This window comes from Ambystoma mexicanum, chromosome 1q, assembly GCF_040938575.1.
Source record: "Ambystoma mexicanum isolate Mex_15411 chromosome 1q, UKY_AmexF1_1, whole genome shotgun sequence".
NCBI classification, from domain to species: domain Eukaryota; kingdom Metazoa; phylum Chordata; class Amphibia; order Caudata; family Ambystomatidae; genus Ambystoma; species Ambystoma mexicanum.
In genome coordinates this window covers 1,507,174,396-1,507,202,179 of record NC_090922.1, presented here as the reverse complement: position 1 = coordinate 1,507,202,179, position 27,784 = coordinate 1,507,174,396, and the positions used below count along the sequence as shown (strand labels likewise).

The window sequence follows — 27,784 nt, the reverse complement described above, 5'->3', positions numbered from 1 at the left end:
CTGGTGGAGGGTGCCCCTGACTGCTGGGGGGTGGGAGTGCAGGGCGACATGAGTGGGGGCCTGGTGGAGGGTGCCCTGCACTGCTGGGGGTTGGGGATGCTGGGAGACATGAGTGGGGGCCTGGTGGAGGGTGCCCTGCACTGCTGGGGGGGTGGGAGTTCAGGGGGACATGAGTGGGGGCCTGGTGGAGGGTGCCCCTGGCTGCTGGGGCGTGGGGGTGCATGGGGACGTGAGTGGGGGCCTGGTGGAGGGTGCCCTGCACTGCTGGGGGGTGGGGGTGCTGGGAGACATGAGTTGGACATGAGTGGGGGCCTGGTGGAGGGTGCCCTGCACTGCTGGGAGTGCAGGGGGACATGCGTTGGTGGGCAGTAGTGCAAGGTGACATGTGGGTTGGCTGGGGGGCATGGGCATGGTGGATGGGCTGCCTGCGGGAGATGTGCAGGGTAGTCCCCTGTGGTGTGGGCCGCCTGCAGGGGCCGTGGAGGGTGTAGAGGGAACACCTGGGAGGATCCACACGGGCAATTCACGTGTACTGCTCCCCGCGCACCTTTAGAATACACGTACCCTGATGGGATTGCGTGTGATACATCCCGCGCACCCCTGAAATACACGTACCCTGCTGCTTTTGCGTGTGATACTTCCCGCGCACCCCTGGAATACACGTGCCCTGATGGAATCGCGTGTGATACTTCCCGCGCACCCCTGGAATGCAACTACCCTGATGGAATCGCGTGTGATACTTCCCGCGCACCCCTGAAATGCAACTACCCTGCGGTTTTTGCGTGTGATACTTCCCGCGCACCCCTGGAATACACGTTCCCTGATGGAATCGCGTGTGTTACTTCCCGCGCACCCCTGATGTACACGTACCCAGGACAATCGCGTGTGAAACTTCCCGAGAACCACTGAAATACACGTTCCCCGCTTGGCGTTTGCTGTTTGGCAGCCCTGTGAACTGGTCCAGGGTTAGCGCAGCCCTTTGCAATGATTTTGGAATTTTGAAGGCTTTTCCTTGCACAAGGGCGTTCTTGGGGGTGTAACTTGCGCTGCTGCAGGGTCGCTGCGCCACGGCTGGTTTTGGAGGCTAAAATCCATGAATACGCTGTGCGATGAAAAGGATTTTATCGCACGCGGCTGGAGCAGTGTATCGCACGGGGACGCTGTACGCCAGCCGCGTGCGCCACTTTTGTGCGAATTTCTATGAATTACCCTGAATGAGTGCTCTCACTCCCATGTATTCTAAAGACGAGGATACTTTTGCAAGACCAAGTTCAGTGACAATCTTCATGGCAGAAGGCATGGGTGATGGATGCTGGGCTAATAGGGTGAGTGTGTAGTGTCATGCCCCATCTCGTTACACCTGGGTCTGGGCTTACGTGCTGCTAAGTGAACCGAATGTTCCAGACCTGGCACAAGCGTGCCAACCAATTGCAGTTGTCCATATAACATGGACCTTATAGTTTGAAAACCAATGAGAAACCGTATATCTAATGTTTCTGAGGGTGACAAGTTTTAGAGGTAGGCATATGTTGTCCACTTGACAGTGGGCAGCCAATAACAATCCTAGTTCCAATAGAATATATACTTGGATGTTCCCCTTAAGCCAATCCGACCTTTATTATTCATTATTGCCACATAGTTTGATGTCACCTCTGACTTTTTTGTTATATAAAAGCTATGGTTTGTGTGAAGATCGCTGAGAGCACCTGAGCGTATGTCTGACATTCGTTGTAAATAATAATAATAATAAAACAGTACTTTGCCATCTTCCTGAGTTCGTTCGGATTTGGATTTGGAGTTATTCAGTGTGATCCCATCCATTACATATGCACGTTCCTAAATGGCCCCAAGTTCAATAGGATAAGGTCGGGGGAAGTGGTGAGGGGCGGGGGATCTCCCGTGCATAATAACAAAAATTCAAAGATTTCCCCTTTTAGGTGAAGTGGATTTGGTGAAATCAGACATCCCTCTTCCCCTGGGCCCAAGGTGTGTTGATTCCTTAATTCCTGCCTTCTGAATGGGACTCTGCCACAGAAGATTACCTTGACTACTCTGCCAGGTTTACCCCTATGCTGAGAAAACCTGCAACCTTGTTGTGAATTTATCTTTCTGACCCCTTATCTTGGAATCCTATTAACTGTGCTTTGTAATTTGCATGAAGAAATGTGAAGTTTAGGAAATAGCCTTTCTTAAACGTGTAATTATTGAGGCAGTGCAAAGTCCTACGCCAACATCATTCCATACATTAAATGACCTGCAAAAGCATGGACTGCTCTGTGGTGGTCCTCAGCATGATCTCAAGGAACAGACTTAGTGGCTAAATGCTTCACTTTCTTATTTTCTCTGTCATTTTCAATAGATTATGTGCTGCATGGGACTTACTGAGCAAGTTTCATGCATTACATGATGTGGCATTTATAACGCAAGTGTTTCAAGGCGCAGCGAGGCAAGGGAGGGGAAACAGAGGGAAGATAGAGACAGCGATCCTACTAGCCCAGGTGACGTTGAGATCGCGCAAGTGCAGGGGATGGGGGAAAAGGGAAGGGGAAAAGTGCGTGGGGAGTGGGAGGGTACAGTGCAGTACATAGGGTAACAGTCAAATAAATTCGGGCAATAAATAGAAGTGCGGCCGGTGATTAACCCCATATTCTAGAGATTATTAATGCAGGGATTGAAATTTGGATTTGTTGACCAGGAGCAAACAGCAGTTCCTGGGTATCAGGATAACCAGTTAGTCAGTAGCTACTTCTATGGAATTAGGAGCTAGTGCGCAGCAAATCTAACTTTGTGCAAGATCCAAACCCAAACTTGTTGCCCATTTTGTGTTATCCAATATGCTCAATATGACCCTTAGGTGTGTACCTTTATTTTCCGTTATGTACATTCCCAAACCTACTCTGTTAATATCTACGTTTGTATGGCATCACTTGCCACAGGAGTCAAACATAGCTCCTGCTAGCTGTTGGTTTCAAATTAACCAGACTCCCCATCGCTTTAACAAGGAGCTAAATAGCTCCCTGGTCATGTTGTCATGCTTTTCATTTCTGTCTGTATTTGTTTATACAATTTGCTTTTAAGTGATGGCAGGGGTCTTCTGTACCCCCTCTGTTCAAATAATATTTCACAAATATTTTTCAGAGGAAGCTTTATTTACCTACACCAAATTAAAGGGATTTGCTCCCATACAATTCAACTGGTGCTTGGGATGTGGTTTTACTGTCCCGTTTCATGCTGAATGTATTTTTTTTTTTGACGCTAGCCTTTGTAAACTTGTTTTTCGTTATGAAGCTCACATGCCTATTCTTTTTATATTTCCAGATAGCACAGCATCCACACAAGGAACATTTCAGGAGCTCCGGAGTGTGAAGCTTGAGGAAGAGGAGGAAGAGGAAGCGGATGTTATCCAGCCTTGCTTTAAGGCAGAGGATGAAGCGCTTGACCTGTCCTTCCCTAGCTCGCGAGTCCTCTCTACTGCGGGAGGAAGTATTCTCCCACACTCCTCCAGCCAGAGTTCCTCCTCAAGCCTTGCATCCTCCTCACCCTCTGACTCTGACTCCTCTGACTCCGAGGCAGCAGACCTTGACTTGAGGAGAACCCTTAGTCCCGGGGAAATTAGAGCTGCTGACCGTGACAATGAAGACGATGGTAGCGATGCTGATGGGAGCTCGTCCTCCTCTTCCTCCTCATCTGAGGACAGTCCTGTGAAGGAAGATGAGAGCAGCGTTAGCAGCACCACCACTGACCAGGAGTTTGGAGAGGTAAACCCATGTGATCAAAATGGATTTTCAGAGGTAAAGTCTTCTTACTAACACCCACTGTAACAATGATTGTACCCAAAGCATCTTATTTACAGGAGCATTTCTCGTATTAAAGAAACTTGAATTTACTCTTCCATTCCATCCCCTTTCCTCAATGGTATGTCATCCAGAGCGTGGAGAGGACCAGAACGCATTACACTACATCATTCCTTTTCAAAACAAAAAGTAGGTAGGCGCAATCCAGACATGTGCTCCACAGGTTTTGGGCAAGAATTGATGTAATAACCCTTTGGAAGACTACACAACGCTTGTCCTCTTGATATTGGGTAACCCCGCCTTTTGATATAGGCATGTGCAACACAAGTTGGTAGTGTGACAGTGCACCACCCTTATCTCAAGAGGAGTCAATGTGTGCTGTAGAGCTCAAGCAATGACATTCGCAAATGCATGTAACCAAGTTACACTTACACTCAAGGTTTTAGTTATAAATAGTTATTTATTTAACATCAGTTTTTAAATAAGCATTCTTTAAAAAGGGGAATATATGTATCATTCAAATATACCTTAAAATACTTTTCCAGAATCAGTACAAAGCTAGTAGATACTCTTTAGAGATGTTTTTTTACACACTTTCTCCACCCTGAGGTGGCTTCACTAACTAGGACAGTAATGGCATTTATATATCACTAGTATACTTTGTAGGTTCTGAGGTTGGTAGAAAGGAAAGATTAAGGGAAGGAAAAAGGTTAAACAGGTTCGCAGAGTATGTGAGCACTTAAATCTTCTAATGAAGTCTAGCTAAAAACCTTTCCCAGCAATAGTTAAAAACCAAGTTATCACCTCTGAGGGACGGTAAATATCAAAGTCAAATGGACTAGAAGAGTATGCAAGGAGCCAGGGCAGTCAGTCAATTGGAGCACAGTCTATGGAGCTGAAGCATAACAAAGCCTTGCATAAAGTTAGAGTTTGTTGAAGAGAAATCACTGTAGGGTCACAAGCTGTTTTCAACTCTAGAAAAGTAGCTACTCCAAGTCTCAACTGAGAAGAGCGAAGCTAAAGACACAGAGGTAAGTACCTCAGGTCAGGACAGTACCTTTGGTTAGAAGAAGAGTCGTCCAGCTGGATTCTTTCTGGTTGCTGTGATGCACATCCTGGGTTCCTGGACCTCAGTCGTGAGGATAAGAGGGAGGAAGTCTTTTCAGATCAGCAGCACTTCGTGGTTTCAGCTCTCAGTAAACAGCAGCACAGTGGATCTTGGACACCGGTTGGGCCTCCTTCACTCCTCGAGTCCTGCACTCTGGTGAGGGGACTCGAGCTTTGGTTGTCCCACTTCTAGAGGGTCCTTAGGAGACTCCTGGAGCTTCTGGTCGGATTGCAGACGTTGCACTCGACTACGGATTTCTCGACCCCTGGCCCTCGGTTCCTGCAGCAGCAAAGAAGTACAGCCAGTCGGGGGAAGATGGTTGAGTGGAGTTCGTCTCTGGGTTAGTTGATCAGAAAAAGGAGTTTCAGCATCACAGCAGAGCTTCACTCGTCAAATCAAAGGTCCAGGATGATGCAGCAAGCTTTGTCATGGTTTCTTCATCGGGTGTTCTTCCCAGTGGTCGGCTCTGCCTCTAGTCCCAAAACCTTCGCCTTTTAAGCAGGTTTCGGCCATTCACGCAAAGCCTAGATGTCACTGAAACAGCAGGGTGGCAGTCCTGAAATGACAGCCAGCCAGCCAGCCAATCGGGACTGGGTGCATTCAGGCATTCCCAAAGACAAAGAACGGGAACCTTCCTCACTTCCTTCCCTTCCAGACACACTGGATCCAGAGGCAGGTTTCAGTACTGAAGCCCACCAAAGGCTGTTAAGCAAGATTGTATGCAGTAACTCTGTGGGAGACTACACCAGCTTTGTCCATTTAAGTAAGTAGATATGCTTTTGGGAAAACACATACTTAATGCTGAAGTTATGGAAAAAAGGGAAAGTTTAACAAGTCATCTGAACAGGTAATTACTTTACAATCCCCCCAATGAATTGTAGGTTAACCCTTTCGCAGCTAAACAAATAACGTATGCATGACTTTTTGGAGGGACAGATATACACAGAGGGTAAGAAGAGTCTGCAGGGAACTAGGACAGCCACTGTCAATTGAGCAAAGTCTAAGGGAGCGGAGTCACCTCTTGAAGATAGTGAACTGGATGGGCCCCAGCCGGCCCATTTAACTGGGGGTCTCCAAACAGCCCTTTAAGATGAGTAGCAGCACCCTCGAGATAGATGGGGATGCAGATTCGTACTCTTGCATCAAATAACTGACAACTCAATAGTTTGGCAAAGGGAGTCTGTTTAATGACGAGTACAAAAAACGGGGGGGGGGGGTAACTATGAACATCATCACTGACGCGCAATCTTAAACCCCTAACATGCAACGTTATAGTTATAGGAAGGTAACTTTAACATAGGTACTATATCTGTATGTGGTAATGGGGAAAGGGGATTGGATAATCAATGTCAGGTGGGGCAACTAAGCCCTTCCTTAAAAATGGCCACTATAAACGTACAACGTCCCATTGGTCTACTCACTATAGGACCCTAGATTACATAGTCCACTATGATTGGGTTGGCATCAACCCCACTCATACCTTTCCACTTACGTCTAGCAGCATGCAGAATAACCAGCCAGGTGCAGGAGTTTGTCTGCACTGCAACTTCCCTCAAATTATGTTACAATCAATTACCCCCTCAGTGGTCATGTGTCAATTACTTCTTTGTAGTTTGGCCTCGAGTCTGCTTCTTGGTTTGAGAAAGTTCAAGGAGTATGAATATGGCAGGGATCCATGTGTAGGTGTGAAAGTCATCCCTTCCTGCCTGCCTTCTCACGTGATTCGGACACCGTGAAATGGGCCTCTTCATGTATTTTCGTGTATTTGATTTAATTCTGTCAGTCTTCTACCATCTGTGGTTTATCTTGACCTTTCTGAACAGGATAGACAATTCTTTTTCTCTTTAATTGAATCAACTGTTGGCCTCTTCCAGCCCGATACGACCATGGCTTCTTGGCATGGTTACCTTCAGCTGGGTTTCTCTCTATCTTAATTCTCGTTTTGTTTGCTGCAACACTCTCCTCTTGAGACCTTTTAGTAACCTTTGTTCAATTCTGCTTATGTGCGTAGTGGATTTACACAAATCTATAAAGAGTTTTTGAGGTGTATATGTATGTATAGGTTGGCGCTTGCCGCAATCTATTTGCTACTAAGCATAAGTAAACGTAACGATTGTTTTGCTTCTTGCAGTTTCTTGCATCTGTACATGTTTAAACTAGCTGAATATCTTCATCGTGCATATGGCATACGTTTCTGCGTCTTGACATCAACTGCTTCAGTTTGATTTCTTATGATGTCACCATTTGTCTTCCTTTAATATCTTCTTGGCTTCTTTGGGTATTCCATTCTGACAACCGTCATTTTGTCTTGCCTGTAGATATGGTTTTCTCAATGGGTACCTTACTGTCCAGGTTTTCTTAGGTGTCGGTACTTCAATAGGTGCTGTTATTCCGATGGGCACTGGCCAGGGCCCAGTTGCTTCTCTTTGCTGGTTTATTTGTTCATCATACGTCACATATTTTGGCGTGAACGTACCTGGCTCTTCGAATGGGATGGCTGGAGTGTGGATGGTGCTTGGCACTTCCTCTTCACTAGGACAAAAGTGTTGCACAATGTTATAGAGCGTTTGTGGTAAAAAGAAGAATCACTGTTGGGCCACAAGCAGGGAGGCTTGTTAAAAGCAAAGATGCAAGCAACTCTGCAAAGGGCAGCAAATGCAAGTCTCCAGTGAGAGCAAGCAAGCTAAACACAACAAGAGGTTAAGTACCCCTAGTTACACAGTAAATGGAGTCTGAAGAAAAGAGTCTTTCTGGCTTCTGTACCTGTTGTAGTCCAACAGATCATGGTGTTCTTGGGCCTTAGTCGTGGGGACAAGAGGGAGGACGTCTGGGAACTCCTGCACTGCGGTTTGAAGGTCAGTGGCAGCAATGGGCTTACTCCAGATCAGCAGCACTTTGCGGTTTCAGCTACCGGCAAATAGCACCACTGCAGTTCTTGGACACCTTATGGGCTCCCCTTGCCTCTGGGGTCCAGCACTCTGTTGAGGTGGCTCAGGTTTGGGTTGTCCTGCTTAGAGAGAATCCTTCAGACCCTCCTGGTGTTTGTGATTTGCTTAAAGGCGGTGCACTCGTTCCTTGTGTTCCTGCCCCCTGGCCCTCAGTTCCAGAAGCTTCAAAGAAGTACAGCCAGCAGGGAGAGGTGTTCTATTCGAGTTCGTCATGGGGTCAGTGTTGGGGAGAATTCTCAAAAATGTGCTAATTCCCTCCACCTTAGAGACCCCCAGCAACTTTGCTAGATTTTGAGGACTTGATTTTTTTTACCTGGAGAGAGTGAGACCCTTTTTCCCACTCTCTCATGTATTTTAATGTGATTTTATACACAGTGTTTCTTTATGGTTATGGAGTCTAACCAACTCCATAGGCATCATCTTTTACAATTGTCACAAAGCGCCTTCAGTGCAGTGCCACATGGAAGTCTTCCAGATTTCACATGGTTTAAATAACTTCTCTGGGATCAACTACTGTTTCCCAGAGCAGTAAAGTTAAATTGACTTTACTTAACATTGTACTTGCTAGACAAAGCACACCTTATCTTACAATAGACTGCTGGAAGGGTTACTTGGTATCCCCTGTGTCTAAATGCTCATGTAACATCTTTTATGTTACCTTTTCCTCAATGGGCTGGCTGGTGATTTTTGTTTTGAACTACCTAGGTTTACATTTACCGCAACTGTTCGCGGACCCGCACCTGGTAACGTTAACCGCTGGAGCCATCTTTTCAAAATGGCATCCAGCCATCTTTGCTAAAATGGTGCCCGCTCTTCTTTTTTCGCCAAGTCTTTGTGGAAAGGTCCTTCTAGAGAGTTTCTCTGCGCGCAAAAACAGGTTTGGTCTCTTTATTCATTCGCCTTTGACAGGCTTCAGGAGTGAAACCTGCCACTGGCTCCAGAGTGTCTGGGGTAGGCAGGAAGTGAGGGGGGTACCCGAAACTCCCTGTGCTTAGTATCCTAGGAGACCCAAATGCACTCAATGCTGATTGGCTGGCTTACTGTCCGGCAAGGACAGATACCCTGCTGGGTGAGTGACAGCTAGGCTGGAATGAATGGGAGAGAACTGAATAAAAGGCAAGTCTTTTGGCTTGGAAGGCAGAGTCGACCACTGGAACGAAAGAACCGAAGACGAGCTTGAAGAGGAATGCTGCTGCAACTCCTGCGACGTTGGTTTTCCCGGTGAAGCCCTGCTGCAGGTCCGAATCGCAAAGTTCATCTGGACAGAGAAGCCCTGCAAGGATGACTTCTCCCTTTGAGTTGGTGGGACCAATCATCTCCCAAGTAAGCCACCTGGACACCCATCTCTGAGCTGGTTGAATTTCCTCAGAGTTGCTTAAAAAAAAATGTAGAGGCAGGGAGAGGTACACCAGATTGTGTGTGTTACTTGTAAGCAGGCCTAAAAGCTTTTGGAAGATACTCCAGACTCCCATGAAGCAGGACTGACTAAACCTGACCCCCCCCTCAGTCGAGTGCGGGACCTCAGATGTGAGGAAAGTCCACCTTGACAGCCACTGAATGTAAAGTTTGCCGGTTGCCAGTTTTGACAGTACTGGTGTAGTGCAGGAGTCCCCTGGCGTCCTCCCTCTTGTCCCCACGACTGAGGCCGAGGAACAGTGAGACCTGCAGAGCTGCACAGGAACAGAAGTCTTCAGCTGCATCTTTTCTTCTTCACCAAGGTACTGTAAAACAAGTCTAAGAGAACTTACCTCTTACTGCAGAAGTGCTTGTAACTTCCACAACTCAAGTCTAATCCTCTTGTGGCCCTTCAATTGATTCTTCTTTTCTTCAAAGACTCCTAAGTACTTGTGCAAAGACTTTTCCATTACTTACCAGAAGTGCTTTATCCTATCCAAGACTTTTGCCCATTGACTTTGGCTTAGCCTATTGAATTGAATGACTCTTCTAGTGAACTCTAAAAGTATTTGCCCTGCTTATGAATATTTGTAATTTCTTGTGTTCTAATAACCTTTGCCTTTTGCCAACTTATAAGAGTGTTCTGAATGCCAACAGTAAGATATTAATGTCCCCAGCACCCTTGTTACTGAAGTCACCTGTGGGTGTAGGTTGTGTCTGTGGGCCATCCCAAAAGGGTCTTGTCTGATTCAGAAACTCAGAGTGTACAGTATTGAAGTGTATTTGTGTGTTACTATTCTATTGCTCTCTTCTGAAGAAGTCTTTATAACTGACTGATCAATAAATTATTAATTGTTTATGCAAGAAACCTTGTGTGTAAGAGTTTATTTGAATACCTGTAACTGTGAACTTTGTGTATCTCCACTACAGTTCACATTTCCCTTCTTGAGATAAGCCTGGCTGCTCAACACACTACCAAGACTGTGTAGTACAAGCTTATACCAAAGGTTGGGTTGCCTATTACCTGTAGTCAAAGTTGTTTGTAGTGTTTGTTTTATTTGTATAGCGCTCCAGACCCGTGGGTAGATGTGCGCATAAAGAGTTCAGTTACAGGAATGAGGTATGCATTATACATGGTGCAACAATTACAAATTACAGCAATTTACATTATTTACAATACTTCAGCAGGTTCATAGGAGACTCAGAGGTGATTGCTACCCTTTGTTCACTAGCCAGCGAATAACCTGTTTCCTAAAGATTGGGAAGGACTCAATGGTTTTGATATTGAGGGGTAGGGAGTTCCAGAGAAGTGAGGCAAGCACTGTGAAACTGGAGCCGCCTGCTCTATTTAATGTGAATCTAGGCACTACCAAGTATAAGGAGTTGGATGACCTGGTGATTCTGGGAGCAGATTTCATAGTGAATTTGTTGGCGAGATATGATGGGGCTAGGTTGTTTAAGGCTTTGTAGGTGAGGCAGATGGTTTTGAGGTCAATTTTATGTTGTATTGAGAGCCATTTGCATGCTTTCCTAGTTGTGGAAATGTGCTCTCGTCTTGGGATGTTGAGTGCTGCGCGCAGTGCGTTATTCTGGAGAACTTGGAGTTTGTTAATTATTGATTGGTTGGCACCTAGGTATAGGCTGTTACAATAGTCCAGTTTGGACTGTATGAGTGCTCTGGCAAGTGTGAGGCAGCTTTGGGGCGAGAGGAAAGGTCTGCAGGCTCTTATCAGTTTGCCAGTGTAGGCGGTGGCTGATGTGGTCATATTAGTTTGATTGGTGAGGTTGGTGTTGGCATCAAAGTAAAAGCCCAGGGTTTTCACACTATTAACAATGGGGATGGTGTTGGCGTCGATAATGTTTTTGTAGTGAGGACTGAGTTTGGACAGGTTGCTGGGAGAGTTCCCAGAGGGTACTGCATTCAAGCGTTGCCTACCAGTCAGTTGGTTCCACCAACCCCAGGGGAGAAGTCTTACTTTTCCAGGCTTCTCTAGCCGATTTGTAAATTGGAGCTTCAGCACTGCAGCAGGGCTTCACCGGACAAACCAGTGGTCCAGGAGGGTGCAGTAAGTATCTCTTCCATTTTCTTCTTCTGTGCTTTCGTCCAGTGGTTGACTCTGCCTTCTTTGCAAAAGACCTTGCCTTTTATGCAAGTTTCTACCATTCATTTGCAGCCTAGCTGTCACTCACACAGCAGGGTGGCTGTCCTTCGACAGCCAGCCAATCACCTTTTGGGTGCATTCCTGTAACCACAGAGACTAAGCACAGGGAACCTCACTTCCTGCCCTGCCAGACACGCTGGCGCCAGAGGCGGGCTTCGCCTGTGTATCCCGCCAAAGACAAGACAAAACAAACAAAGGGACCATACTTGGTTTGGCGCGCAGAGTAAAACCTAAGAAAGACTTCTCAAGCAAGAACTTGAGAAAATAAAAGACTGTCATTTTGACAAAATGGGCACCAATTGGTGCAATAATTTAGCTGCGGATTCAGCCCGAGGTAAAAATGCGCAACGGTAGGAAAATTAATCCACTTCCACCAGCCGTTAATTGTAGTGAGGGTAATATACCATTTTTTACATTAGAAGCTAGACAAAGGAGATACTAAGTAACCCCCGAGCACTCCACATAAGATGTGTCCTGGGACTACAAAGAGAAAAAGGTAAGTAAAGTCAATTTCACTTTACTACTCTTAAAACAGTAGTTTATCCAAGAGAAGGTATTTAAACCTTAAGAGAAATCCAAAGGACTTCTCTGTGACACTGCACTATGGAGTTTGTCAGACTCGAAAACCAAAAGAGAAACAGAGTCCAAATCAGATAAGAATACATGAGTGAGAAAAGGTCTCCCTCACTCCAGGATCAAAACATCCAGCAAAAGAGCTGGAGGACTCTAAGGTAGAAGGGAATTAACACAGAAATGAGAATTCTCCCCAACACTCACCCCCCCCCAGACTAAGTTAGAAGAGGATATAATCCACTCCTGGATGAATCTCCTAATCCAGTCGGTCATACTTTCAGGAGAGACCATCAGCATTCTAGTGATAACACCCTTACCTGTGTTCTATGGTGAAATCAAACCCCTGGAGGCTGATTGACCGCCTTAACAATTTAGGCTTCGAGGGGATTAGGTCCTCTGATGGATTCCATATCTATGACAGATCATCACGACAGCTGTGCTGCTTTGGAAAATTTTCGGCGTCCTCCGTCGATGACGTCGATGCGCTGTCCTCGAGGGCCTCCGTCGAGCCGACGTCACCGGATGTAATAAGTAGGATGCATGATGCCCCTAGCCTCAGTTCCGTTTTTTCCGCGAACGTGTTCGCTTCGGAGATCTCGGCGTGCCTCGGTTGTTCTGAGTTCTATTCTTTCGGTTCTTCGAACCTCTTTGTTTGTGAAGATTTCCATGATGTCTTCGTCTTCTTCTACCCCGCGGCCAGGATTCAAGAAGTGTCGGGACTGCGGTTCCAAGATGTCGCTGACTGACCCGCACAACGCCTGCTTCTGGTGCCTCGGTGAGGACCATGCCACGGACGATTGTGACGAGGGCCAGTCGTTAATGTTAGGGAGAATTCTCTGTTTAGGCTGAATTTCCTAACCTAGTGAGTCCCCAGCAGCTTTGCTGGATTTCTGGAGTTTGTTTTTTTCTCCTGCCAAGAGTGAGACTCTTTTCCTCACACTCTTGGACATGATTTGAGGGGTTCCTTTGACTGTTAATGTGTTTTATGGGCTATGGAGTCTTTTACTCCATAGGGTCTCATGTGTTTTTACTAGGTGTGTTACACAGCACCCTCAGTGCAGTGACACAGGGGTGTCATAGTGACACCCCACCGTAGACTCTATACCCTGGGACTGACTACTGTCTCCCAGGGCATGTAAAGTCGCCATTGGCTTTACTAGTCCCAAATTATTAACAGAAACCAGTACAAACCATCATATTGTGGACGTACTGGTCGGGGCAATTCGATTGTCTGTTATTCGAGGGGGCACGTCTCCGCCCCCCCTGATCGAGTTTTGGCTGGTGGCAGTGGATACTACTTTTTATATTCGACCGCGAATATATCTCTATGGGATTTTACCATTGTTCGAGGCTACCAACTTGTCCTATAGCCTCGAACATACCGCGGGGTTATTTATTTAATATTAATTCACTGGTGTGGTATTTTTTGCCAGAACTCTATTCTAAAATGGCGTTTGTGTTCTCTTCTGTGACTCCAACCCAAGTCGAGCCCTTTGTTCCACTATTTGGCGGGCTTCTCCACAGAAGCCTCCAAAAGTGGTGCCACTCTGTCTGGGTACCACAGGAGGTGTGGGAAGGGGTTTAGGCACCCTGGACTGAGTTGCCTTGGCAACTCAAGTCGCACTCTCCGGCTCACCACTTAGCATGTTTGATTGACAGCTAGGCTGAATGAATGGGGGTTTCTTGCATAAAAGCAGGGCTTTTAGGACTGGAACTTCAGAAGTCACCACAGGACCTGAAAACCGAAAGAGGGAGAAGCTGATCCGACCTGCAACGACGACACCACCGGTGGAGCCCTGCTGAACTGTCTCAACACTTCCCGACGACAGGAGATCTTCTTGCCGGAGAGTCTCTTCCCCTTGAGCTGGTGGGGACAACCAGTTCGCTTTCCTTTTCGCCTACCAGGACGTCTAGTGATCGAATTGCCCGTGCCAAGACCCCGGCAACCGGATAGCCACTTACCACTGAACCGCGAATAAAAGGACCACTCCTTTGAATCGAGAAACTCTGTGGCTGGTTTCTTCCCTGGCAGTACAGCGACCTCCTGCTTTCCTCCCCGACGAGATCTTCTCTTCTGCCGGATGAAGCACCGACTCGCAACCGCTGCCAGGAACAACTGCCCCCGCTGGAGTGTTCTCACCATTTCAAGGTACTGTGTCCGCCGGCCTCTCTTTCTATAGATTGCTACAAGGTGACAGTAAATCCTTAACCTTCTAGACTGGGCTGATCTCTTGACCATCTAACTGGTCCCTTTCTTTTGGTCCAACTTCTTTCTGAACCTTTTCGAGACTTTTGTGCACTTTTCAACCGTGTGACCTTGGACACATTTCGTTCTGATCCTCTTAAAGTGGATCCGGCTTTCTGAACTCTAACTTCACGGTTTGATTCTGCCTTCCTCTCTTGCTGTGTTCTTTTGAAAGTGTTGGGATCTGTTTCAGTTTATGCTCTGCCTTTCTCTCTCTCTTAACCAAATTAAAGCGTTAAGCGCTCACCGATGTCTGAAAATAAGTGGTGCTTTACTTAAGACTTGTCCAATCCTCTTTTAAGGGAGTGTATATACTTTAGTAACTGTGTTTTTGAAATTGCTTGATATTAGTGCCAGTGTGTTTTTATAGATGTGTTTTTAAATAAATAATTATATATCTTTTACACCAAAGTTCTGGTCAGTGTTTGCTTGTTCTACTGTGTTTCCTGCCCTATTGTGTATGCTCTGTATACTGCCTAACTCTTCTCGAGGGAAGTCTGACTGCTCAGCCACAGCTACCAAGTGAATCTGTGTGGTACAGACTGCTACCAAGTGGGTTTACTGCCAAACACCTGTAGTCTTAAATCTTTTGCAGTAGTCCCTAAGGGAACTGCACAGGTTTCTGCCTAACAGTTAACATCGAAGGCCTTGCGGGAGCGTAAAAAGAAGCTTTCTGTCGGTAAGGTGTCCAACCCCAGGAAGTCGAAATCCACTGGGCTTTCGACTGATGATTCGAGGGGCGACTCTCCGCATCGTCGGCATAAATCCAGGGGGTCTCGGTCCCAGAGTGGGTCCCGCCATTCCTCTGCCTCTTCGAGGCACTCACGGAAGCGGTCGCCTTCCCCGTCCTCGTCCGAGGACTCTGCCCGTCAGCGTGTTGCTTGTCCCAACAAGCATTCCACTCCTGCGGAATGGGATTCATTTCGTAAGGAGATGATGGTGATTTTTCAGTTGCAGGGCTCCGTTCCGTCCGCGCTGTCGAAAGACGCTGGCAGGGAACATGCTAGAGGCGCTGTTCGCACGCGAGCGGTCGTTGCGATCACCGGGCACCCCGGTCGGACAAGATGGATCGCTCTAGCCATGCCCGCTCCAGGTCCCGGTCCTCGACGCCCTAGAGTCTGTCGGAGCCTGGGAGGTCTTCTAAGAAGACATCGATGCCTTCGGTGCCCAGGCTGTCGAAGGACACGCTCGGGGCTCTGCCCTCGAGGCATGTGTCGATGCCTTCAGCGCCACGCTCGATGCCGATTCTGTCGACACCTTTCGAGGAGGCTTTATCGGAGGTGCCCCAGAGACCGGTGGAAACTCTGAGAAAGGCCCTGCAGAAGTCAGTAAGGCCTGTATTTGAGCCTTTTTCTGTGCCCTCATCTAGGGATTTATTCCAGCCTCTGGATTGCATCTCTGAGGTGGATAAAGGGTCTGATGAAGGTATGGTTCCTGAAGAGGTTCCTGACAAACTCATGTCTGGTCATAGCCAGCTAGAAGACCTGCGTCAGTCCTTGCACAACGCCAGTGGTCTGGACACCTCTCCGGAGGTTGAGTTTGGTAGGCCTGAGCATGGCTCGCACGCCGAGTCCTCGTACCTGCGCCTTATGTCGAGGGTGATGGAATACTTGGGGTGGTCTGCGCCACCAATGGATTTTCTGCAGGATGACCTGACGGATATCCTTGACCAAGGTCCTCCAACTGACCCGGTACTGCCATTCTATATGGCCTTGCAAAGAAGGGTGGCAGCGGCTTGGACTGCTCCGGAGAGTCTCCCGGTAGTGAGCAAGTCTTTGCTGAAAAAATACCATCCAGCCAGTAGCGACCCCAGCTACTTGACTATGCACCCCACTCCGGAGAGTTTGGTGGTGCAGGCAGCTACGGCCCCGGCAAAACAGGCATCGTACCCTACCATCCCTCCTGATATGAACGACAAACGTTTTGATGGCTGGGCGAAGAAAGTGTTTTCTTCAGGGGGTATGGCTTTACAGGCAGCCAACTCCGTGTGTGCCTTAGCATGTTTCACTCATACTCTGTGGAATTGTGTCTCTTTGGCGGCTGAACATATTCCCGAAGGGGAGGAACGGGATGGCTTTCTTGCTCTAGTTCAGGATGGCAAGGATGCCATGTGTGAATCCGTTCAGTCGGGTCTGGACATGGCAGATTGCGTCAGCCGGTCCATGGCAGCGAGCACCGTAATGCGCAGATTTGCGTGGTTGCTGAAGTCGGGGTTTGCTCCTGATGTACAAGCCCAGCTTCTCAACATTCCCTTTGATGGTGAAATTTTTTTTGGCAGCAAGGCTGACAGCCTTGAGAGGTTGCAGACCTCCAAAGCTGCAGCGAAGTCGTTGAGCGCTGCAGTTCGCCAACCTCCGCCTTTTCGTCCTAGGGGACAACAATGGAGGGGGAGGTTCCTTTCGATATTACTCATCCTTTGGTAGATCGAGAGGAGCTGCAAGTCAAAGGGGCCACCGTAGGAGTACCAGAGGTGGAAAACAAGGTACTCGATGTGCCAAGGCCGCTCGGGCAGTTGCCTCTTTACCCTCGGGCAATGCCGCAGCCGCTTCAGCTCAGTCATGAGGCCATGTCCCAGGGTTCGTCGGTTGGGGGAAGGCTGGTGCAGCATCTTGTAGAATGGCGTGCCATTACTTCAGATGTGTGGGTTCTGGAGATCATAGCCCATGGCTACGGTCTTACTTTGCGGCAGAGACCTCACAGCAATCCACCAGGGAATCTCTCTTTGAAGAGTCTGGATCCGCTCCTTGCGCAGGAAATAAAATCCCTGCTGGAGAAAGGTGCCTTAGAACTGGTGCCTGTAGCGGAGAGGAACAAGGGATGGTATTCCCCTTATTTTTTGATTTCAAAGAAAGACGGAGGATTGAGACCCATCATGTTCTTGCGTGGTTTGAACAAGCTCCTTAGGACGGACAAGTTCAAGATGGTTACTCTCTCTCAAGTCCTCCAGGCCCTTCAACTTCAGGACTGGTTGATGTCTCTCGACCTCAAGGACGCTTACTTTCATGTGCCGATCCATCCCAAGCACAAGAAGTACTGAGGTTCACGGTTGGCGACTCGCACTTTCAGTTTCAGGTCCTGCCGTTCGGATTGACCTCCGCCCGAGGGTTTTCACCAAGCTCATGGTGGTGGTGGCAGCGTATCTCAGTAAAGGGGGGATTCACGTCTACCCCTACCTGGACGATTGGTTGATCAGGGTGCGTTCTCCCGAGCAAGTCATGGATCATGTGTCAGTCACCTGCCACTCCCTTCACAAGCTGGGCTTCTTCCTCAACCTAAAGAAGTCCCACTTGACGCCAACGCAGCGCTCCAGTACATCAGAGCAGTGCTCGACACGTCCCTGGGGCAGTGTTTCCCTTCCCAGGTGAGAGCTCATCACATTCAGCAGATGGTGCACAAATTGCAACATGCCCAGAGCGTCCTGGCGTTCGAGTTCTTGAGGTTGCTCGGCCTCATGGCATCCTGCATTCTTCTATTGCCAGAGGCCAGGTTGCGGATGAGATCTCTGCAATAGGCTCTCAAGATGCAGTGGTCACAGTCTTCCGGCAGGATGTCGGACCACGTTCAGGTGCCGCCCTCGGTCGCCCAGGACCTTCTGTGGTGGGCTGTCGAAGGCAATCCGATGGGGGGGGGGGGCTCCATTTTGCCTACCCTGGCCGGAGGTGACGATCGTGACGGACGCATCCGTCACGGAATGGGGAGCTCATGCCAACAAGTTCAGTCAGCGGTCGTTGGTCTCCGTCGGAGTCCAGACTCCATATCAATCTGTTGGAGCTGAGGGCCGTCAGGCTTGCCCTGAAGGCTTTTCTGCCGACTGTGCGAGGAAAGAATATCCTGATTCCGAGAGAGAACACAGTGGTCATGCACTACCTCAACAAAAAGGGGGGGCAGGGTCACTTCCTCTGTACAAGGAGGCGATGCAGCTCTGGTTCTGGGCCATCCAGCAGGAAATTTCGATCTCGGCAGTTCATCTGGCCGGAGACGAAAACGAGACGGAGGACGCTCTGAGCAGGCAGAGCGCGATCTCTCACGACTGGGAGCTGGCTCAGGAGATTCTCCTGGAGATCTTCGCCCTTTGGGGGACCCCACAAGTGGATCTCTTCACCTCCAGTGTCAACCGGAAGTGCAAAAGGTTCTGCTCGTGGGAATTTCCTCCAAGAGGAGCCTTAGGGGACGCGTTCGTGGTGGAGTGGTCCTTCCTACTGCTGTAGGCGTTTACTCCAGTCCCCGTCATCGCGCAAGTGCTGCGGAGGTTACGGAGTTTCAGTTCCCGGATGATCCTCATTGTTCCAGCATGGGCCCGGAGAACGTGGTACCTGGACCTTCTCGACTTGTCCTTCTGCCCTCCACGCCGTCTTCCCTACCGAGACGATCTGCTTTCACAGGAGGGGGGCGGTCAGGTTCTCCATCCATAGGTCAGATCCCTCAACCTTCATGCTTGGCTTCTGAAAGGTTGAGGTATAAGGATTGGGACCTCCCTGAAGACGTGATGGAGGTTTTGTTTTCGGCCAGACGGCCCGCAGCAAAGTCCCTGTACCATTGCCGTTGGAGGAAGTTCTGCGGCTGGTGTTATGAATGTGGATCCTTTCTCATGTGACATTCCTGTGGTTCTGTCTTTTTTGCTTTCGTTAGCCCACAAGTGCCTGCAAGTGGGTACCATTAAAGGTTACCTGTCGGCGCTGTCCATATTTAAGCGCTCGTCTGAGGAGTGTTCTTATTTCAAAATTCCTTTAATTTCTCAGTTTCTGAAAGCGCTCACTAATGTGTTTCCACCGTCACCTTTCCAGGTGCCCGGTTGGGATTTGAACCTTGTTCTAAAATTCCTAATGGGTGCTCCATTTGAGCCTTTACATTTTTGTCCTTTGAGACTGTTAACCCTTAAAACTGTATTTTTAGTTGCAGTTACTTCCGCTCGCAGAGTGAGTGAGTTGCAGGCACTTTCTGTTAAGCCACCCTTCACGGTGTTTCATAAGGACAGGGTTGTCCTTAGGGTTCGTCCTTCCTTTCTTCTGAAAGTGGTGTCGGAATTTCATTTAAGCCAGAAGGTCATTCTTCCAGCATTTTATCCTCCTCCGCATACTGGTAAGGAAGAGGAGAGGCTCCATAGGTTGGATCCTAGGAGCGCTTTAAGTTTCTACATTTCACGTATGTCCCCGGTCAGAGTGGACGAGCAGCTCTTTATAGGTTTCGCTGGAAGGCGTTTGGGACCAGCTGTTACTAAACAGACTGTCTCAATGGATTATCTTGGCAATTTCTGAATGTTACCGCTTGGCGGGTAAGGACCTTCCGGTAGGTTTACAGGCCCATTCTACTAGGGGTATGGCTGCCTCTGCTGCCCTGCAGAGGGGTGTTCCTATTCATAAGATCTGTGAAGCAGCCACTTGGGCTTCGGAACATACTTTTGTAAGACACTACTCCCTAGATTCTATCCATGGGCAGGATCTAGCCTTTGGCACGGCGGTCCTTTACTCTGCAATTTAATTGGGCATTCTAAAATTCTAAATTCTTTTCCCACCTCCATACTTTGGTACTGCTTTGGGAGTCTGTCGTAGATATGGAATACGTCGGAGGACCCAATCCCCTTGAAGAACAAGTTAACGTTCTTTCGATGGGATGGTCCGACGACGTATTCCATATCGCTCCCTCTCTACCTGCCCCGCTACAGAATTTCTTATGCGATTGCAGCTTACGTTTCCACAAGGCTTTCTGTGGTCATACTGGCAGAAGATTGGTGCCGCACGTTCTGGGGAAAAAACTGCAACGGAGGCTAGGGGCGTCGTGCGTCCTACTTATAACATCCGGTAACGTCAGCTCGACGGATGCCCTCAAGGACAGCGTATCGACGTCATCGACGCAGACGCCGAAAACTTTCCGAAGCAGCCCATCTGTGGTGATTATCTGTCATAGATATGGAATACGTCATCGGACCATCCCATCGAAAGAAAGTTACCAGGTGAGAGAGTTACTACTTGTTCTTCTCCCCCTTCATCTTCAATAACTATCTCAGTGGTTGGTGGTCTGTCTGAATTACAAAAGTAGATCCATACATGTATGGTCTAAGAGACCACACAATGGCAAAACACTCACATTCAATAGTTTCCCACCTTGTCTCAGGTTCCTTCAGTTTCCTACTGATGAAGCAGATAGGGTGTTCCCTGCCTTTCTCATCCAGCTGACTCAGAACTGCACCTATCCCTGTATTAGAAGCATCTGTCTGTACAATAAAGGATTGGTTGTAGTTAGGAGCTCGCAAGACTGGAGCTTGATAAAGGGCTTTGTCCCTCAAAGGCTTGAGTGCACTCCTCATTCCACCTGGCCATCTTGGGGAATTTGGGTGAGGAGATCACATTCAAGGGATACGCTCTGACCCCATAGTTCACAATGAAATTCCTATTGTACCCAGTGAGACCTAGAAAGGCTCTCATTTGGGTTCGAGTAGTAGGAATGGCCCAGTCTTGTGCAGCTTGTAATTTGCCAGGCAATTACCTTATTTCACCTCCTCCTACCTCATGTCCAAGTTAGACCACTTTGCTCTGACCAATTTGATATTTACTTGCCTTTATGGTCATATGGGCCTGTTCAGGAGCCTGCAGAACATATCCAAGGTGGTCAAGATGTTCTTCCCCAGTGGAGCTGAACACTGTAATGTCATTCAGTTATGCCATGCAGAAGTCCTCCATCCCATTCAGAACTTGATTTACCATTCTCTGGAATGTAGCGGGTGCATTTTTGAGTCCAAAGGGCATAACCCTAAACTGGTAGAGGTCTCCTGGAGTAGAAAAAGCAGTTTTCTCCTTGGCATGATCTGTCAGAGCTATTGCCAATAGCCTGATGTCAGGTCAAATGTACTGAGGAACTTGCCTGAACCAAGTTTGTCCACCAGCTCATCTGTCCTGGGTAAAGGATGGTCATCAGTCGTGGTGGCTGCATTAAAAGCCCTGTAGTCCACACAGAATCTCAACTCATTGGATCCTGCCTTTGGCACTAGTACAACTGGACTAGCCCATGGACTTGTTGATGGCTCTATTACCCCAAGATCAAGCATCTTATTGAGATCTTCCTTCATGTGGGTCCTTGCATGGTCTGATATCCTGTAACCCCTGCTTTTCACAGGGAGACTAACACCAGTACGAATGCTGGCCCCAAGGAGTCAAGCCTGTTGTTAGTGAAAACAGGGAGGCAAGAGCTTTGCACTCGTCCTATTGTTGCAGTTTCAGATCGAAGAGAGGCTCACACCTTCAAATTGTCCATCTTAAGGTTGTCCCCTGAGGAGATCAAGGAGAGGTTCACTCGCCTTCTCCTCTTGATCAGAAGCTAGGAGCAAAGCTCCTAGTTCTGGTCTGGAAACATAAGCCGTTAGTTGGTTAGTGTGATAGACCCTAGGGGCCGTCTTGGGATTGCCCAAGGCCACTAAATAGGTAGGTAGGTCGGTAACATATCTAGAACAAGCTGGCGCCGGAGTAAACTCCACCATGTTGGCCTACTGGTCATGCCAATGTTTGACCAGATCCTGACCTGCTTTAAAGTTATCGGAAGCTTCTGTCAACATTTGTGCCATTCTCCTCCAGAGAACTAGCACATAGTCAGTGACTCTCACTGGCTTGAGGGAAGGAGCACTCTCCAACCCTTCCTTGATTAGGGCCAAATTACCTCTAACCGTATGACCATAGAACAGCTCAAAGGGGTTGAAACCAACCCCTTCTTGAGGGACTCCTCTATAAGCAAAGAGAAGGCATGGCATTTGAAGGTCCCACTTACTTCTAGGGGGTTCCTCTAAAGCACCTATGATGCTCTTCATAGTTCTTTTAAACCGCTCCAGCAACCCATTGGTTTGGGGATGGTAGGCTGTTGAGAACATGTACGTCAATCCACCGTTTTTCCACATGGTCTGCATGTAGTGGGATATATAATTTGACCCACTGTCAGAGATTACCTCCTTAGTAACACCAAACCTGGTAAAGATACCTTAGCCACTGCCTGAGTAGTAACAGTCATGGGTATGGCTTCATGATACCCGGTAGCATGGTCTACTACAATGTGACAATGCTGGGTTTTTCATACCTCTAAATCATACCTCTAAATCTTTTTATACAGTCGGGAAACACCATCAAAACTCGGATGAAACCAGGAAGTAGTTCCTGTATGTACTTTCCTCTAACGGGATCTCTGTTTTTGGTTACCTAGGAAAAAAGAGGCGATGACGAGGAGGGGGAACCCAACGGTTTCAGCTGGGCGAATTGACAGCAGCTGAGAAGCGGAGGCCGTTGTTGGGCTGAAGTTGTGCCGTTGCACATTTGTTAGTTGTGAAGAAGTTCATTTTATTAATATTCATATTGGCAGTCGGTTGAAGCCGTTGAAAGAAACCCAAGGGAGCAGCACCATTGCGCTACGTCAGGTGGTGTGGAGAAGGCGACCGTTGTCGCTCGTCCCTGTCCCGGAGGAAGAGACGCAGCCGATTCGTATAGAGGCTGTGTCGAGGTGAGCCAGAGAAACGGGGGAGCGGAGGCAGCATGCAAACTAAGGACGGGGTCGGCAAACACCCCGGAGACGCGAAGAGAACGCGGTCTCAGGAGAGACAGGCAGAGTCTTCGGCAGGCGTCTGAATCGTGAGGGAGACGAGCCGGTTGCCGCCCGGAAGAGCCAGTAAAGCATTTGTCTTCCGATTGTGCACCGAGAGCAATTGAGTGATAGAGAGAGATGCTGTGAGTAATGCGACACCAGAGGCGACAGAGAGACCGCTGAGTGAGCTCTGGAGATAATAGGTGCGTGGCTGAAGATTCATATAGAATTTAGCGCCTGTTGACAGAAATGGTGAGCCCATAACCGGAGAGGGACCGCTTTATGAGCTAGTGAACGTGGAGCAGAGACACTAAGAAAGTGAAAGATAAAAGGAGTTGCCAGGAAGGGGGCCAAGCCGTAGAGGTGCCCCCACACATCAAGCTAACTGAGAGGAAAGATCAGTAGTAATATTTCAACCCAATGACGAGGACGAAAGCGTCCTAACTCCAGAAAGCCTGAACTTTTCTTTGTCACAAGAGGGAAGAGTGGATTTCCTTATCAAGAGAGTTAAAGACAGGTGAAGTACCAAACGAACTTCAAAGGCAGCTGAGAACTGGACACCAAGGAAGAGAAGATCCAGAAAGACTTACAGAAAAGGAAACAACAAATAAAAAAATAGAGAGAGAATCATTTGAAAGTACATTCATACCTAAAGAACTTACCTATTTGCATCAACGTTGATGCCACGCTGGCACGAGTTATGACCTGATATCCAGGGGAAGCTGAAGACTTATCCTTTTTCTTGTTACCTAAAGAAAGAAAGAAAAAAACAACATAGTTTTAAACAATAAAAGAATTGGGCTCTCTTTTAGTCCAAACAAACTACTTATTGGCTAAGATCTCATTTTTTTTTTAAAGCACAACACCTTTAAAGCATCACACACAACCAATATAAATCTGGTGGCTGAAGATGTGGGAGGGTTTAGGGGAAACAACCATGTCAATCCCCACCCTCTCAAAAGGAACGCCAACCACTGCGAGAGGCACTAAAGGTGCCAGATTCTTGGCTCCACTCTTGCCAGAAGTCTGACAAGTGTGATAGCTCCTACATAATGTATCTACATCAGACTTCATCTTGGGCCAGTAGAAATACAGAGATATCCCCTCTTTGGTTTTCTTGACTCAAGTGACCAGCCAGAGGGATCTCGTGGTCTAACTGGAGAAACTGGGGTCTCACCACCTGGGGCACTGCAAGTCTTCTGTAGTCTCCTGGGGTAGAATCAATGGGTTCACTGTAGAGGAGGTCATCCTCCCAGTAAAGCCTGTGCTTCCCTGCTTGTTGCTCTTCCAGCTGGGAAGCTGCCTGTTGGCGAAGACCTTCAAGAGTAGGACACTCTCTTTGACCTCTGCTGCAGTCTGCCCTAGAGGGTCCACCTTCTGCCAGTGAAGACTGCAGTTCAGGATGGTCTTTAGGATCCAGATCTCCAACATAGGGAGGGATTCTTCCAGCTCTGTTTCACCACTTTCTGTTTGGTCCTCCCACTCAGCCTCAGCTGGTGGAGGGGTCACTAGTGTGACCTCGGATTTGTCTCTCTAGGATGTTCTTGTCCTTAGAACAGATTTAGGTATGATACCTTTCTTTCGAAGGGATTGTGTCCTCCGACGTATTCCTCATCTTAGATATCTCCTTCCAGCTCTGCTGGCCTCGGAAAATGTTTTCTCTCTAGAGGGCGCTGCGCGTCGACGTCCTCCGAGTCGATGTCCCTCGACAGCCGCCGTATCGACGTCGACGTCATCCTGCCTATAAAGGCTGCGCGCAGCGTCCGTTGCTCAGTTCCGTTTTTCCGCGCTTACTCAGTGCCTCGGAATACCGTTGCTCAGTTCTTGTCAGATTAATCCTATTTACCTCGAGTCATTCGATCCGTACTCGATGGCTTCCTCGTCGGAACCGACAACTCCTCGATCCGGCTTCAAAAAATGCTGAGATTGTGGGAAAAAGATGTCGCTGACTGACCCGCACAGAGTTTGTCTGTGGTGTTTGGGAGCTGAACACCATTGTTCGGAATGCGAGGACTGTATGTCCATGACAGCTAAGGCCCTGAAGGAGTGTAGGGGGAAGCTGGAGAAAGGTAAGACTTTTAAAGCTTCTTCTTCGTCGACGAAGTCGAGACACTCGTCACCATTCGCGCTCCAGGTCTCGGAGTGGGTCTCATCACTCCTCGAGATCGAAGCACTCGAAGAGGAGACGTCGAAGATCCCCTTCTCCGACTTCCTCTTCCTCTGTTTCGCCAAAAAGAATCCCTTGCCCCACGAAACATAGTTCCCGGGCTGAATGGGAGGAATTCCGCAAAAATATGATGAGCGTCTTCGAGAAAGCGGCCTCGACCCCCTCGAAGACTGCCGAGAGCGATGCTCTGGTCGAAAGACCCGAAGGTCAAAAACGCCGCGAGTCGCAGTACCCGGCGAAGGAAACCTCTCGAGCGCGTCTGGAACCCTCGAGTAGGACTATGACCTCCAAACCTTCCTCGAAGGTTCCGTTGACGCCGTCGACGAGGGTTCCGTCGACGCCGAGGTCGAAGGGACCTTCGACACACGGTCTGTCGACTCGACGCCAGCTTCGACACCGGCGTCGACGCCAAGAAAAGTCACGGTTACGACACACCCAGTGACTATCCCCAGTGGTCTGCACCTTCACAATCTTTCCAACAAGATGACCTCATGGATATTCTTGACAAAGGCCCACAGGAGGATCCTGTGGTGCCTTTTCATAAAGCTCTTCAGAGGAAGATCATGACAAACTGGGAAACCCCAGATGTCGTACCAGCAGTAAATAAAAAACTGTCTACAAAGTACAGGGTATCTTCTACAGACCCGGAGTTTTTGTCTAAACACCCATCCCCAGAAAGTCTGGTACAGGCAGCATCCTCTACCGATGTCAAGACGGCTTATCCTACCGTCCCACAGGACAGGGACGATAAAAAATATGATGCTATGGCAAAGAAAGTCTTTTCAGCATGTAGCATGGCCTTAAAATCTGTTAATGCTACTTGCACCCTTGATAGATTCAGCCATACACTTTCGGAGTGTGCTTCTACACCCACTGACTGCATCCCGGAGGGAGAAGAAAGGGATGCGTTCCTGAATATTATACAGGACGGTAAAGACGCTATGTGCGAATCCCTCCAGACGGGCATTGATTCGGCTGACGGTATCAGCAGAGCAATGGCGGCAAGTACATCAACCAGGAGATTCGCTTGGTTGAGAAAGTCTGGTTTTGCCCCAGATGTGCAAGCCAGGCTCTTGAACATGCCATTCGATGGCTCTTCTTTGTTCGGGAAAAAGGCGGATGACAGTTTAGAGAAACTGCAAACTTCAAAAGCAGCAGCAAAATCCCTAGGAGCTGCAATCCGTCAGACTCCCTTTCGTCCCACAGGAACCTCTGCGAGGGGCAAGTCCTTTCGCTTCTACTCCGCATTCGGAAGAGGTAGAGGACGACCGGCTCAAAGGGGACAAAGAAGAACTACCCGAGGTGGACGGGGTAGATATTCAAAAGCCGCAGCAACAGCAGGTGCCTCTTTACCATCGGCATCTGCATCAGCCGCCCCAAAACCACTCTGAGGACTTCCCTCACAGGACACCTGTAGGAGGCAGGTTGACTCAACATCTGGCGGTATGGCAGGCTATCAAGTCAGATGCTTGGGCATTGGAAACAGTCGCCCAAGGTTACTGCCTGCCTTTCCTACGTATACCTCAGAGTCATCCACCGGGGATCAGCTCTCAGAAAGCTCCAGCTCCAGATCCGCTCCTCTTGCAGGAAATTTTGGACCTGCTAGAGAAAGGTGCCATAGAACCGGTACCTGTAGCGGAGAGGAACAAGGGCTGGTACTCCCCTTACTTTCTCATTCCAAAGAAAGACGGAGGACTGAGACCCATCTTGGACTTGCGAGAATTGAACAAATTCCTCAGAAAAGACAAATTCAAGATGGTCACTCTTTCTCAGATCCTCCAGGCCCTTCAGTTCCAGGACTGGTTGGTATCTCTGGACCTTCAGGACGCTTATTTCCATGTGCCTATCCATCTCAAACACAGGAAATACCTGAGGTTCGCAATTGGCAACTCTCACTATCAATTTCGAGTGCTGCCATTTGGGCTGACCTCCGCCCCGAGGGTCTTCACCAAGTTAATGTCGGTAGTGGCTGCAAGTCTAAGGAGGGAAGGGATTCACGTCTACCCCTACCTGGACGATTGGTTGATCAGGGCTGTTTCTTCGGAACAAGCTCAGATCCAGCTAAATCACGTGTGCCACTTCCTTCACAGACTGGGCTTCTCCCTCAATTTAAAGAAGTCACAATTGATACCATCGCAGAGACTCCAGTTCATAGGAGCGATCCTGGACACTTCCCTGGGAAAAGCCTCGCCACCAGAGGTGAGGGCTCAAGATATTCTACAGATGGTTACCAAGTTCCAACATGCCCAACGTCTCCCAGCCTTTGACTTTTTGAGGTTGCTAGGCCTCATGGCATCCTGCATTTTCCTAGTGCCAGAGGCTCGCCTGAGAATGAGATCCCTCCAGTGGGCACTGAGGACTCAGTGGTCACAATTCTCAGGGAGAATGACAGATCTTCTTCAGGTTCCTGGCAGGGTGGCTCGAGACCTTCAGTGGTGGGCCTGTCAGGAGAACATTCTGAAAGGAGAACAATTTTGGCAACCCTGGCCGGAGATAACAGTAGTCACGGATGCCTCACTCACGGGGTGGGGAGCCCACGCCAACGACTTGACCATCAGCGGTCGTTGGTCTCCATCGGAGTCCAGACTACATATCAACCTGTTAGAGCTGAGAGCCATCAGACTTGTGCTGAAGGCGTTCCTGCCAGCTGTACAAGGGAAGAACGTCCTGATAATGACGGACAACACGGTGGCCATGCATTACCTCAACAAAAGAGGAGGCATAGGATCACTACCCCTGTGCAGAGAGGCGATGCAGCTCTGGTTTTGGGCAATCCAAGAAGGAATCTCTCTATGGGCAGTTCACCTAGCCGGAGAGAAGAACTTGACAGCGGACG

General features: G+C 48.5%; 1 protein-coding gene across 1 annotated transcript in view; it reads left to right on the top strand.

Moving 5' to 3' along the window:
- Positions 1–27,784, top strand: part of KDM4A (lysine demethylase 4A) — a 1,237,605-nt gene that overhangs the window by 530,010 nt on the left and 679,811 nt on the right. The window contains exon 11 of the mRNA XM_069642410.1: positions 3,319–3,758. Coding sequence (XP_069498511.1) covers positions 3,319–3,758 — 440 coding nt within the window. The remainder of the gene's footprint in view (positions 1–3,318; positions 3,759–27,784) is intronic.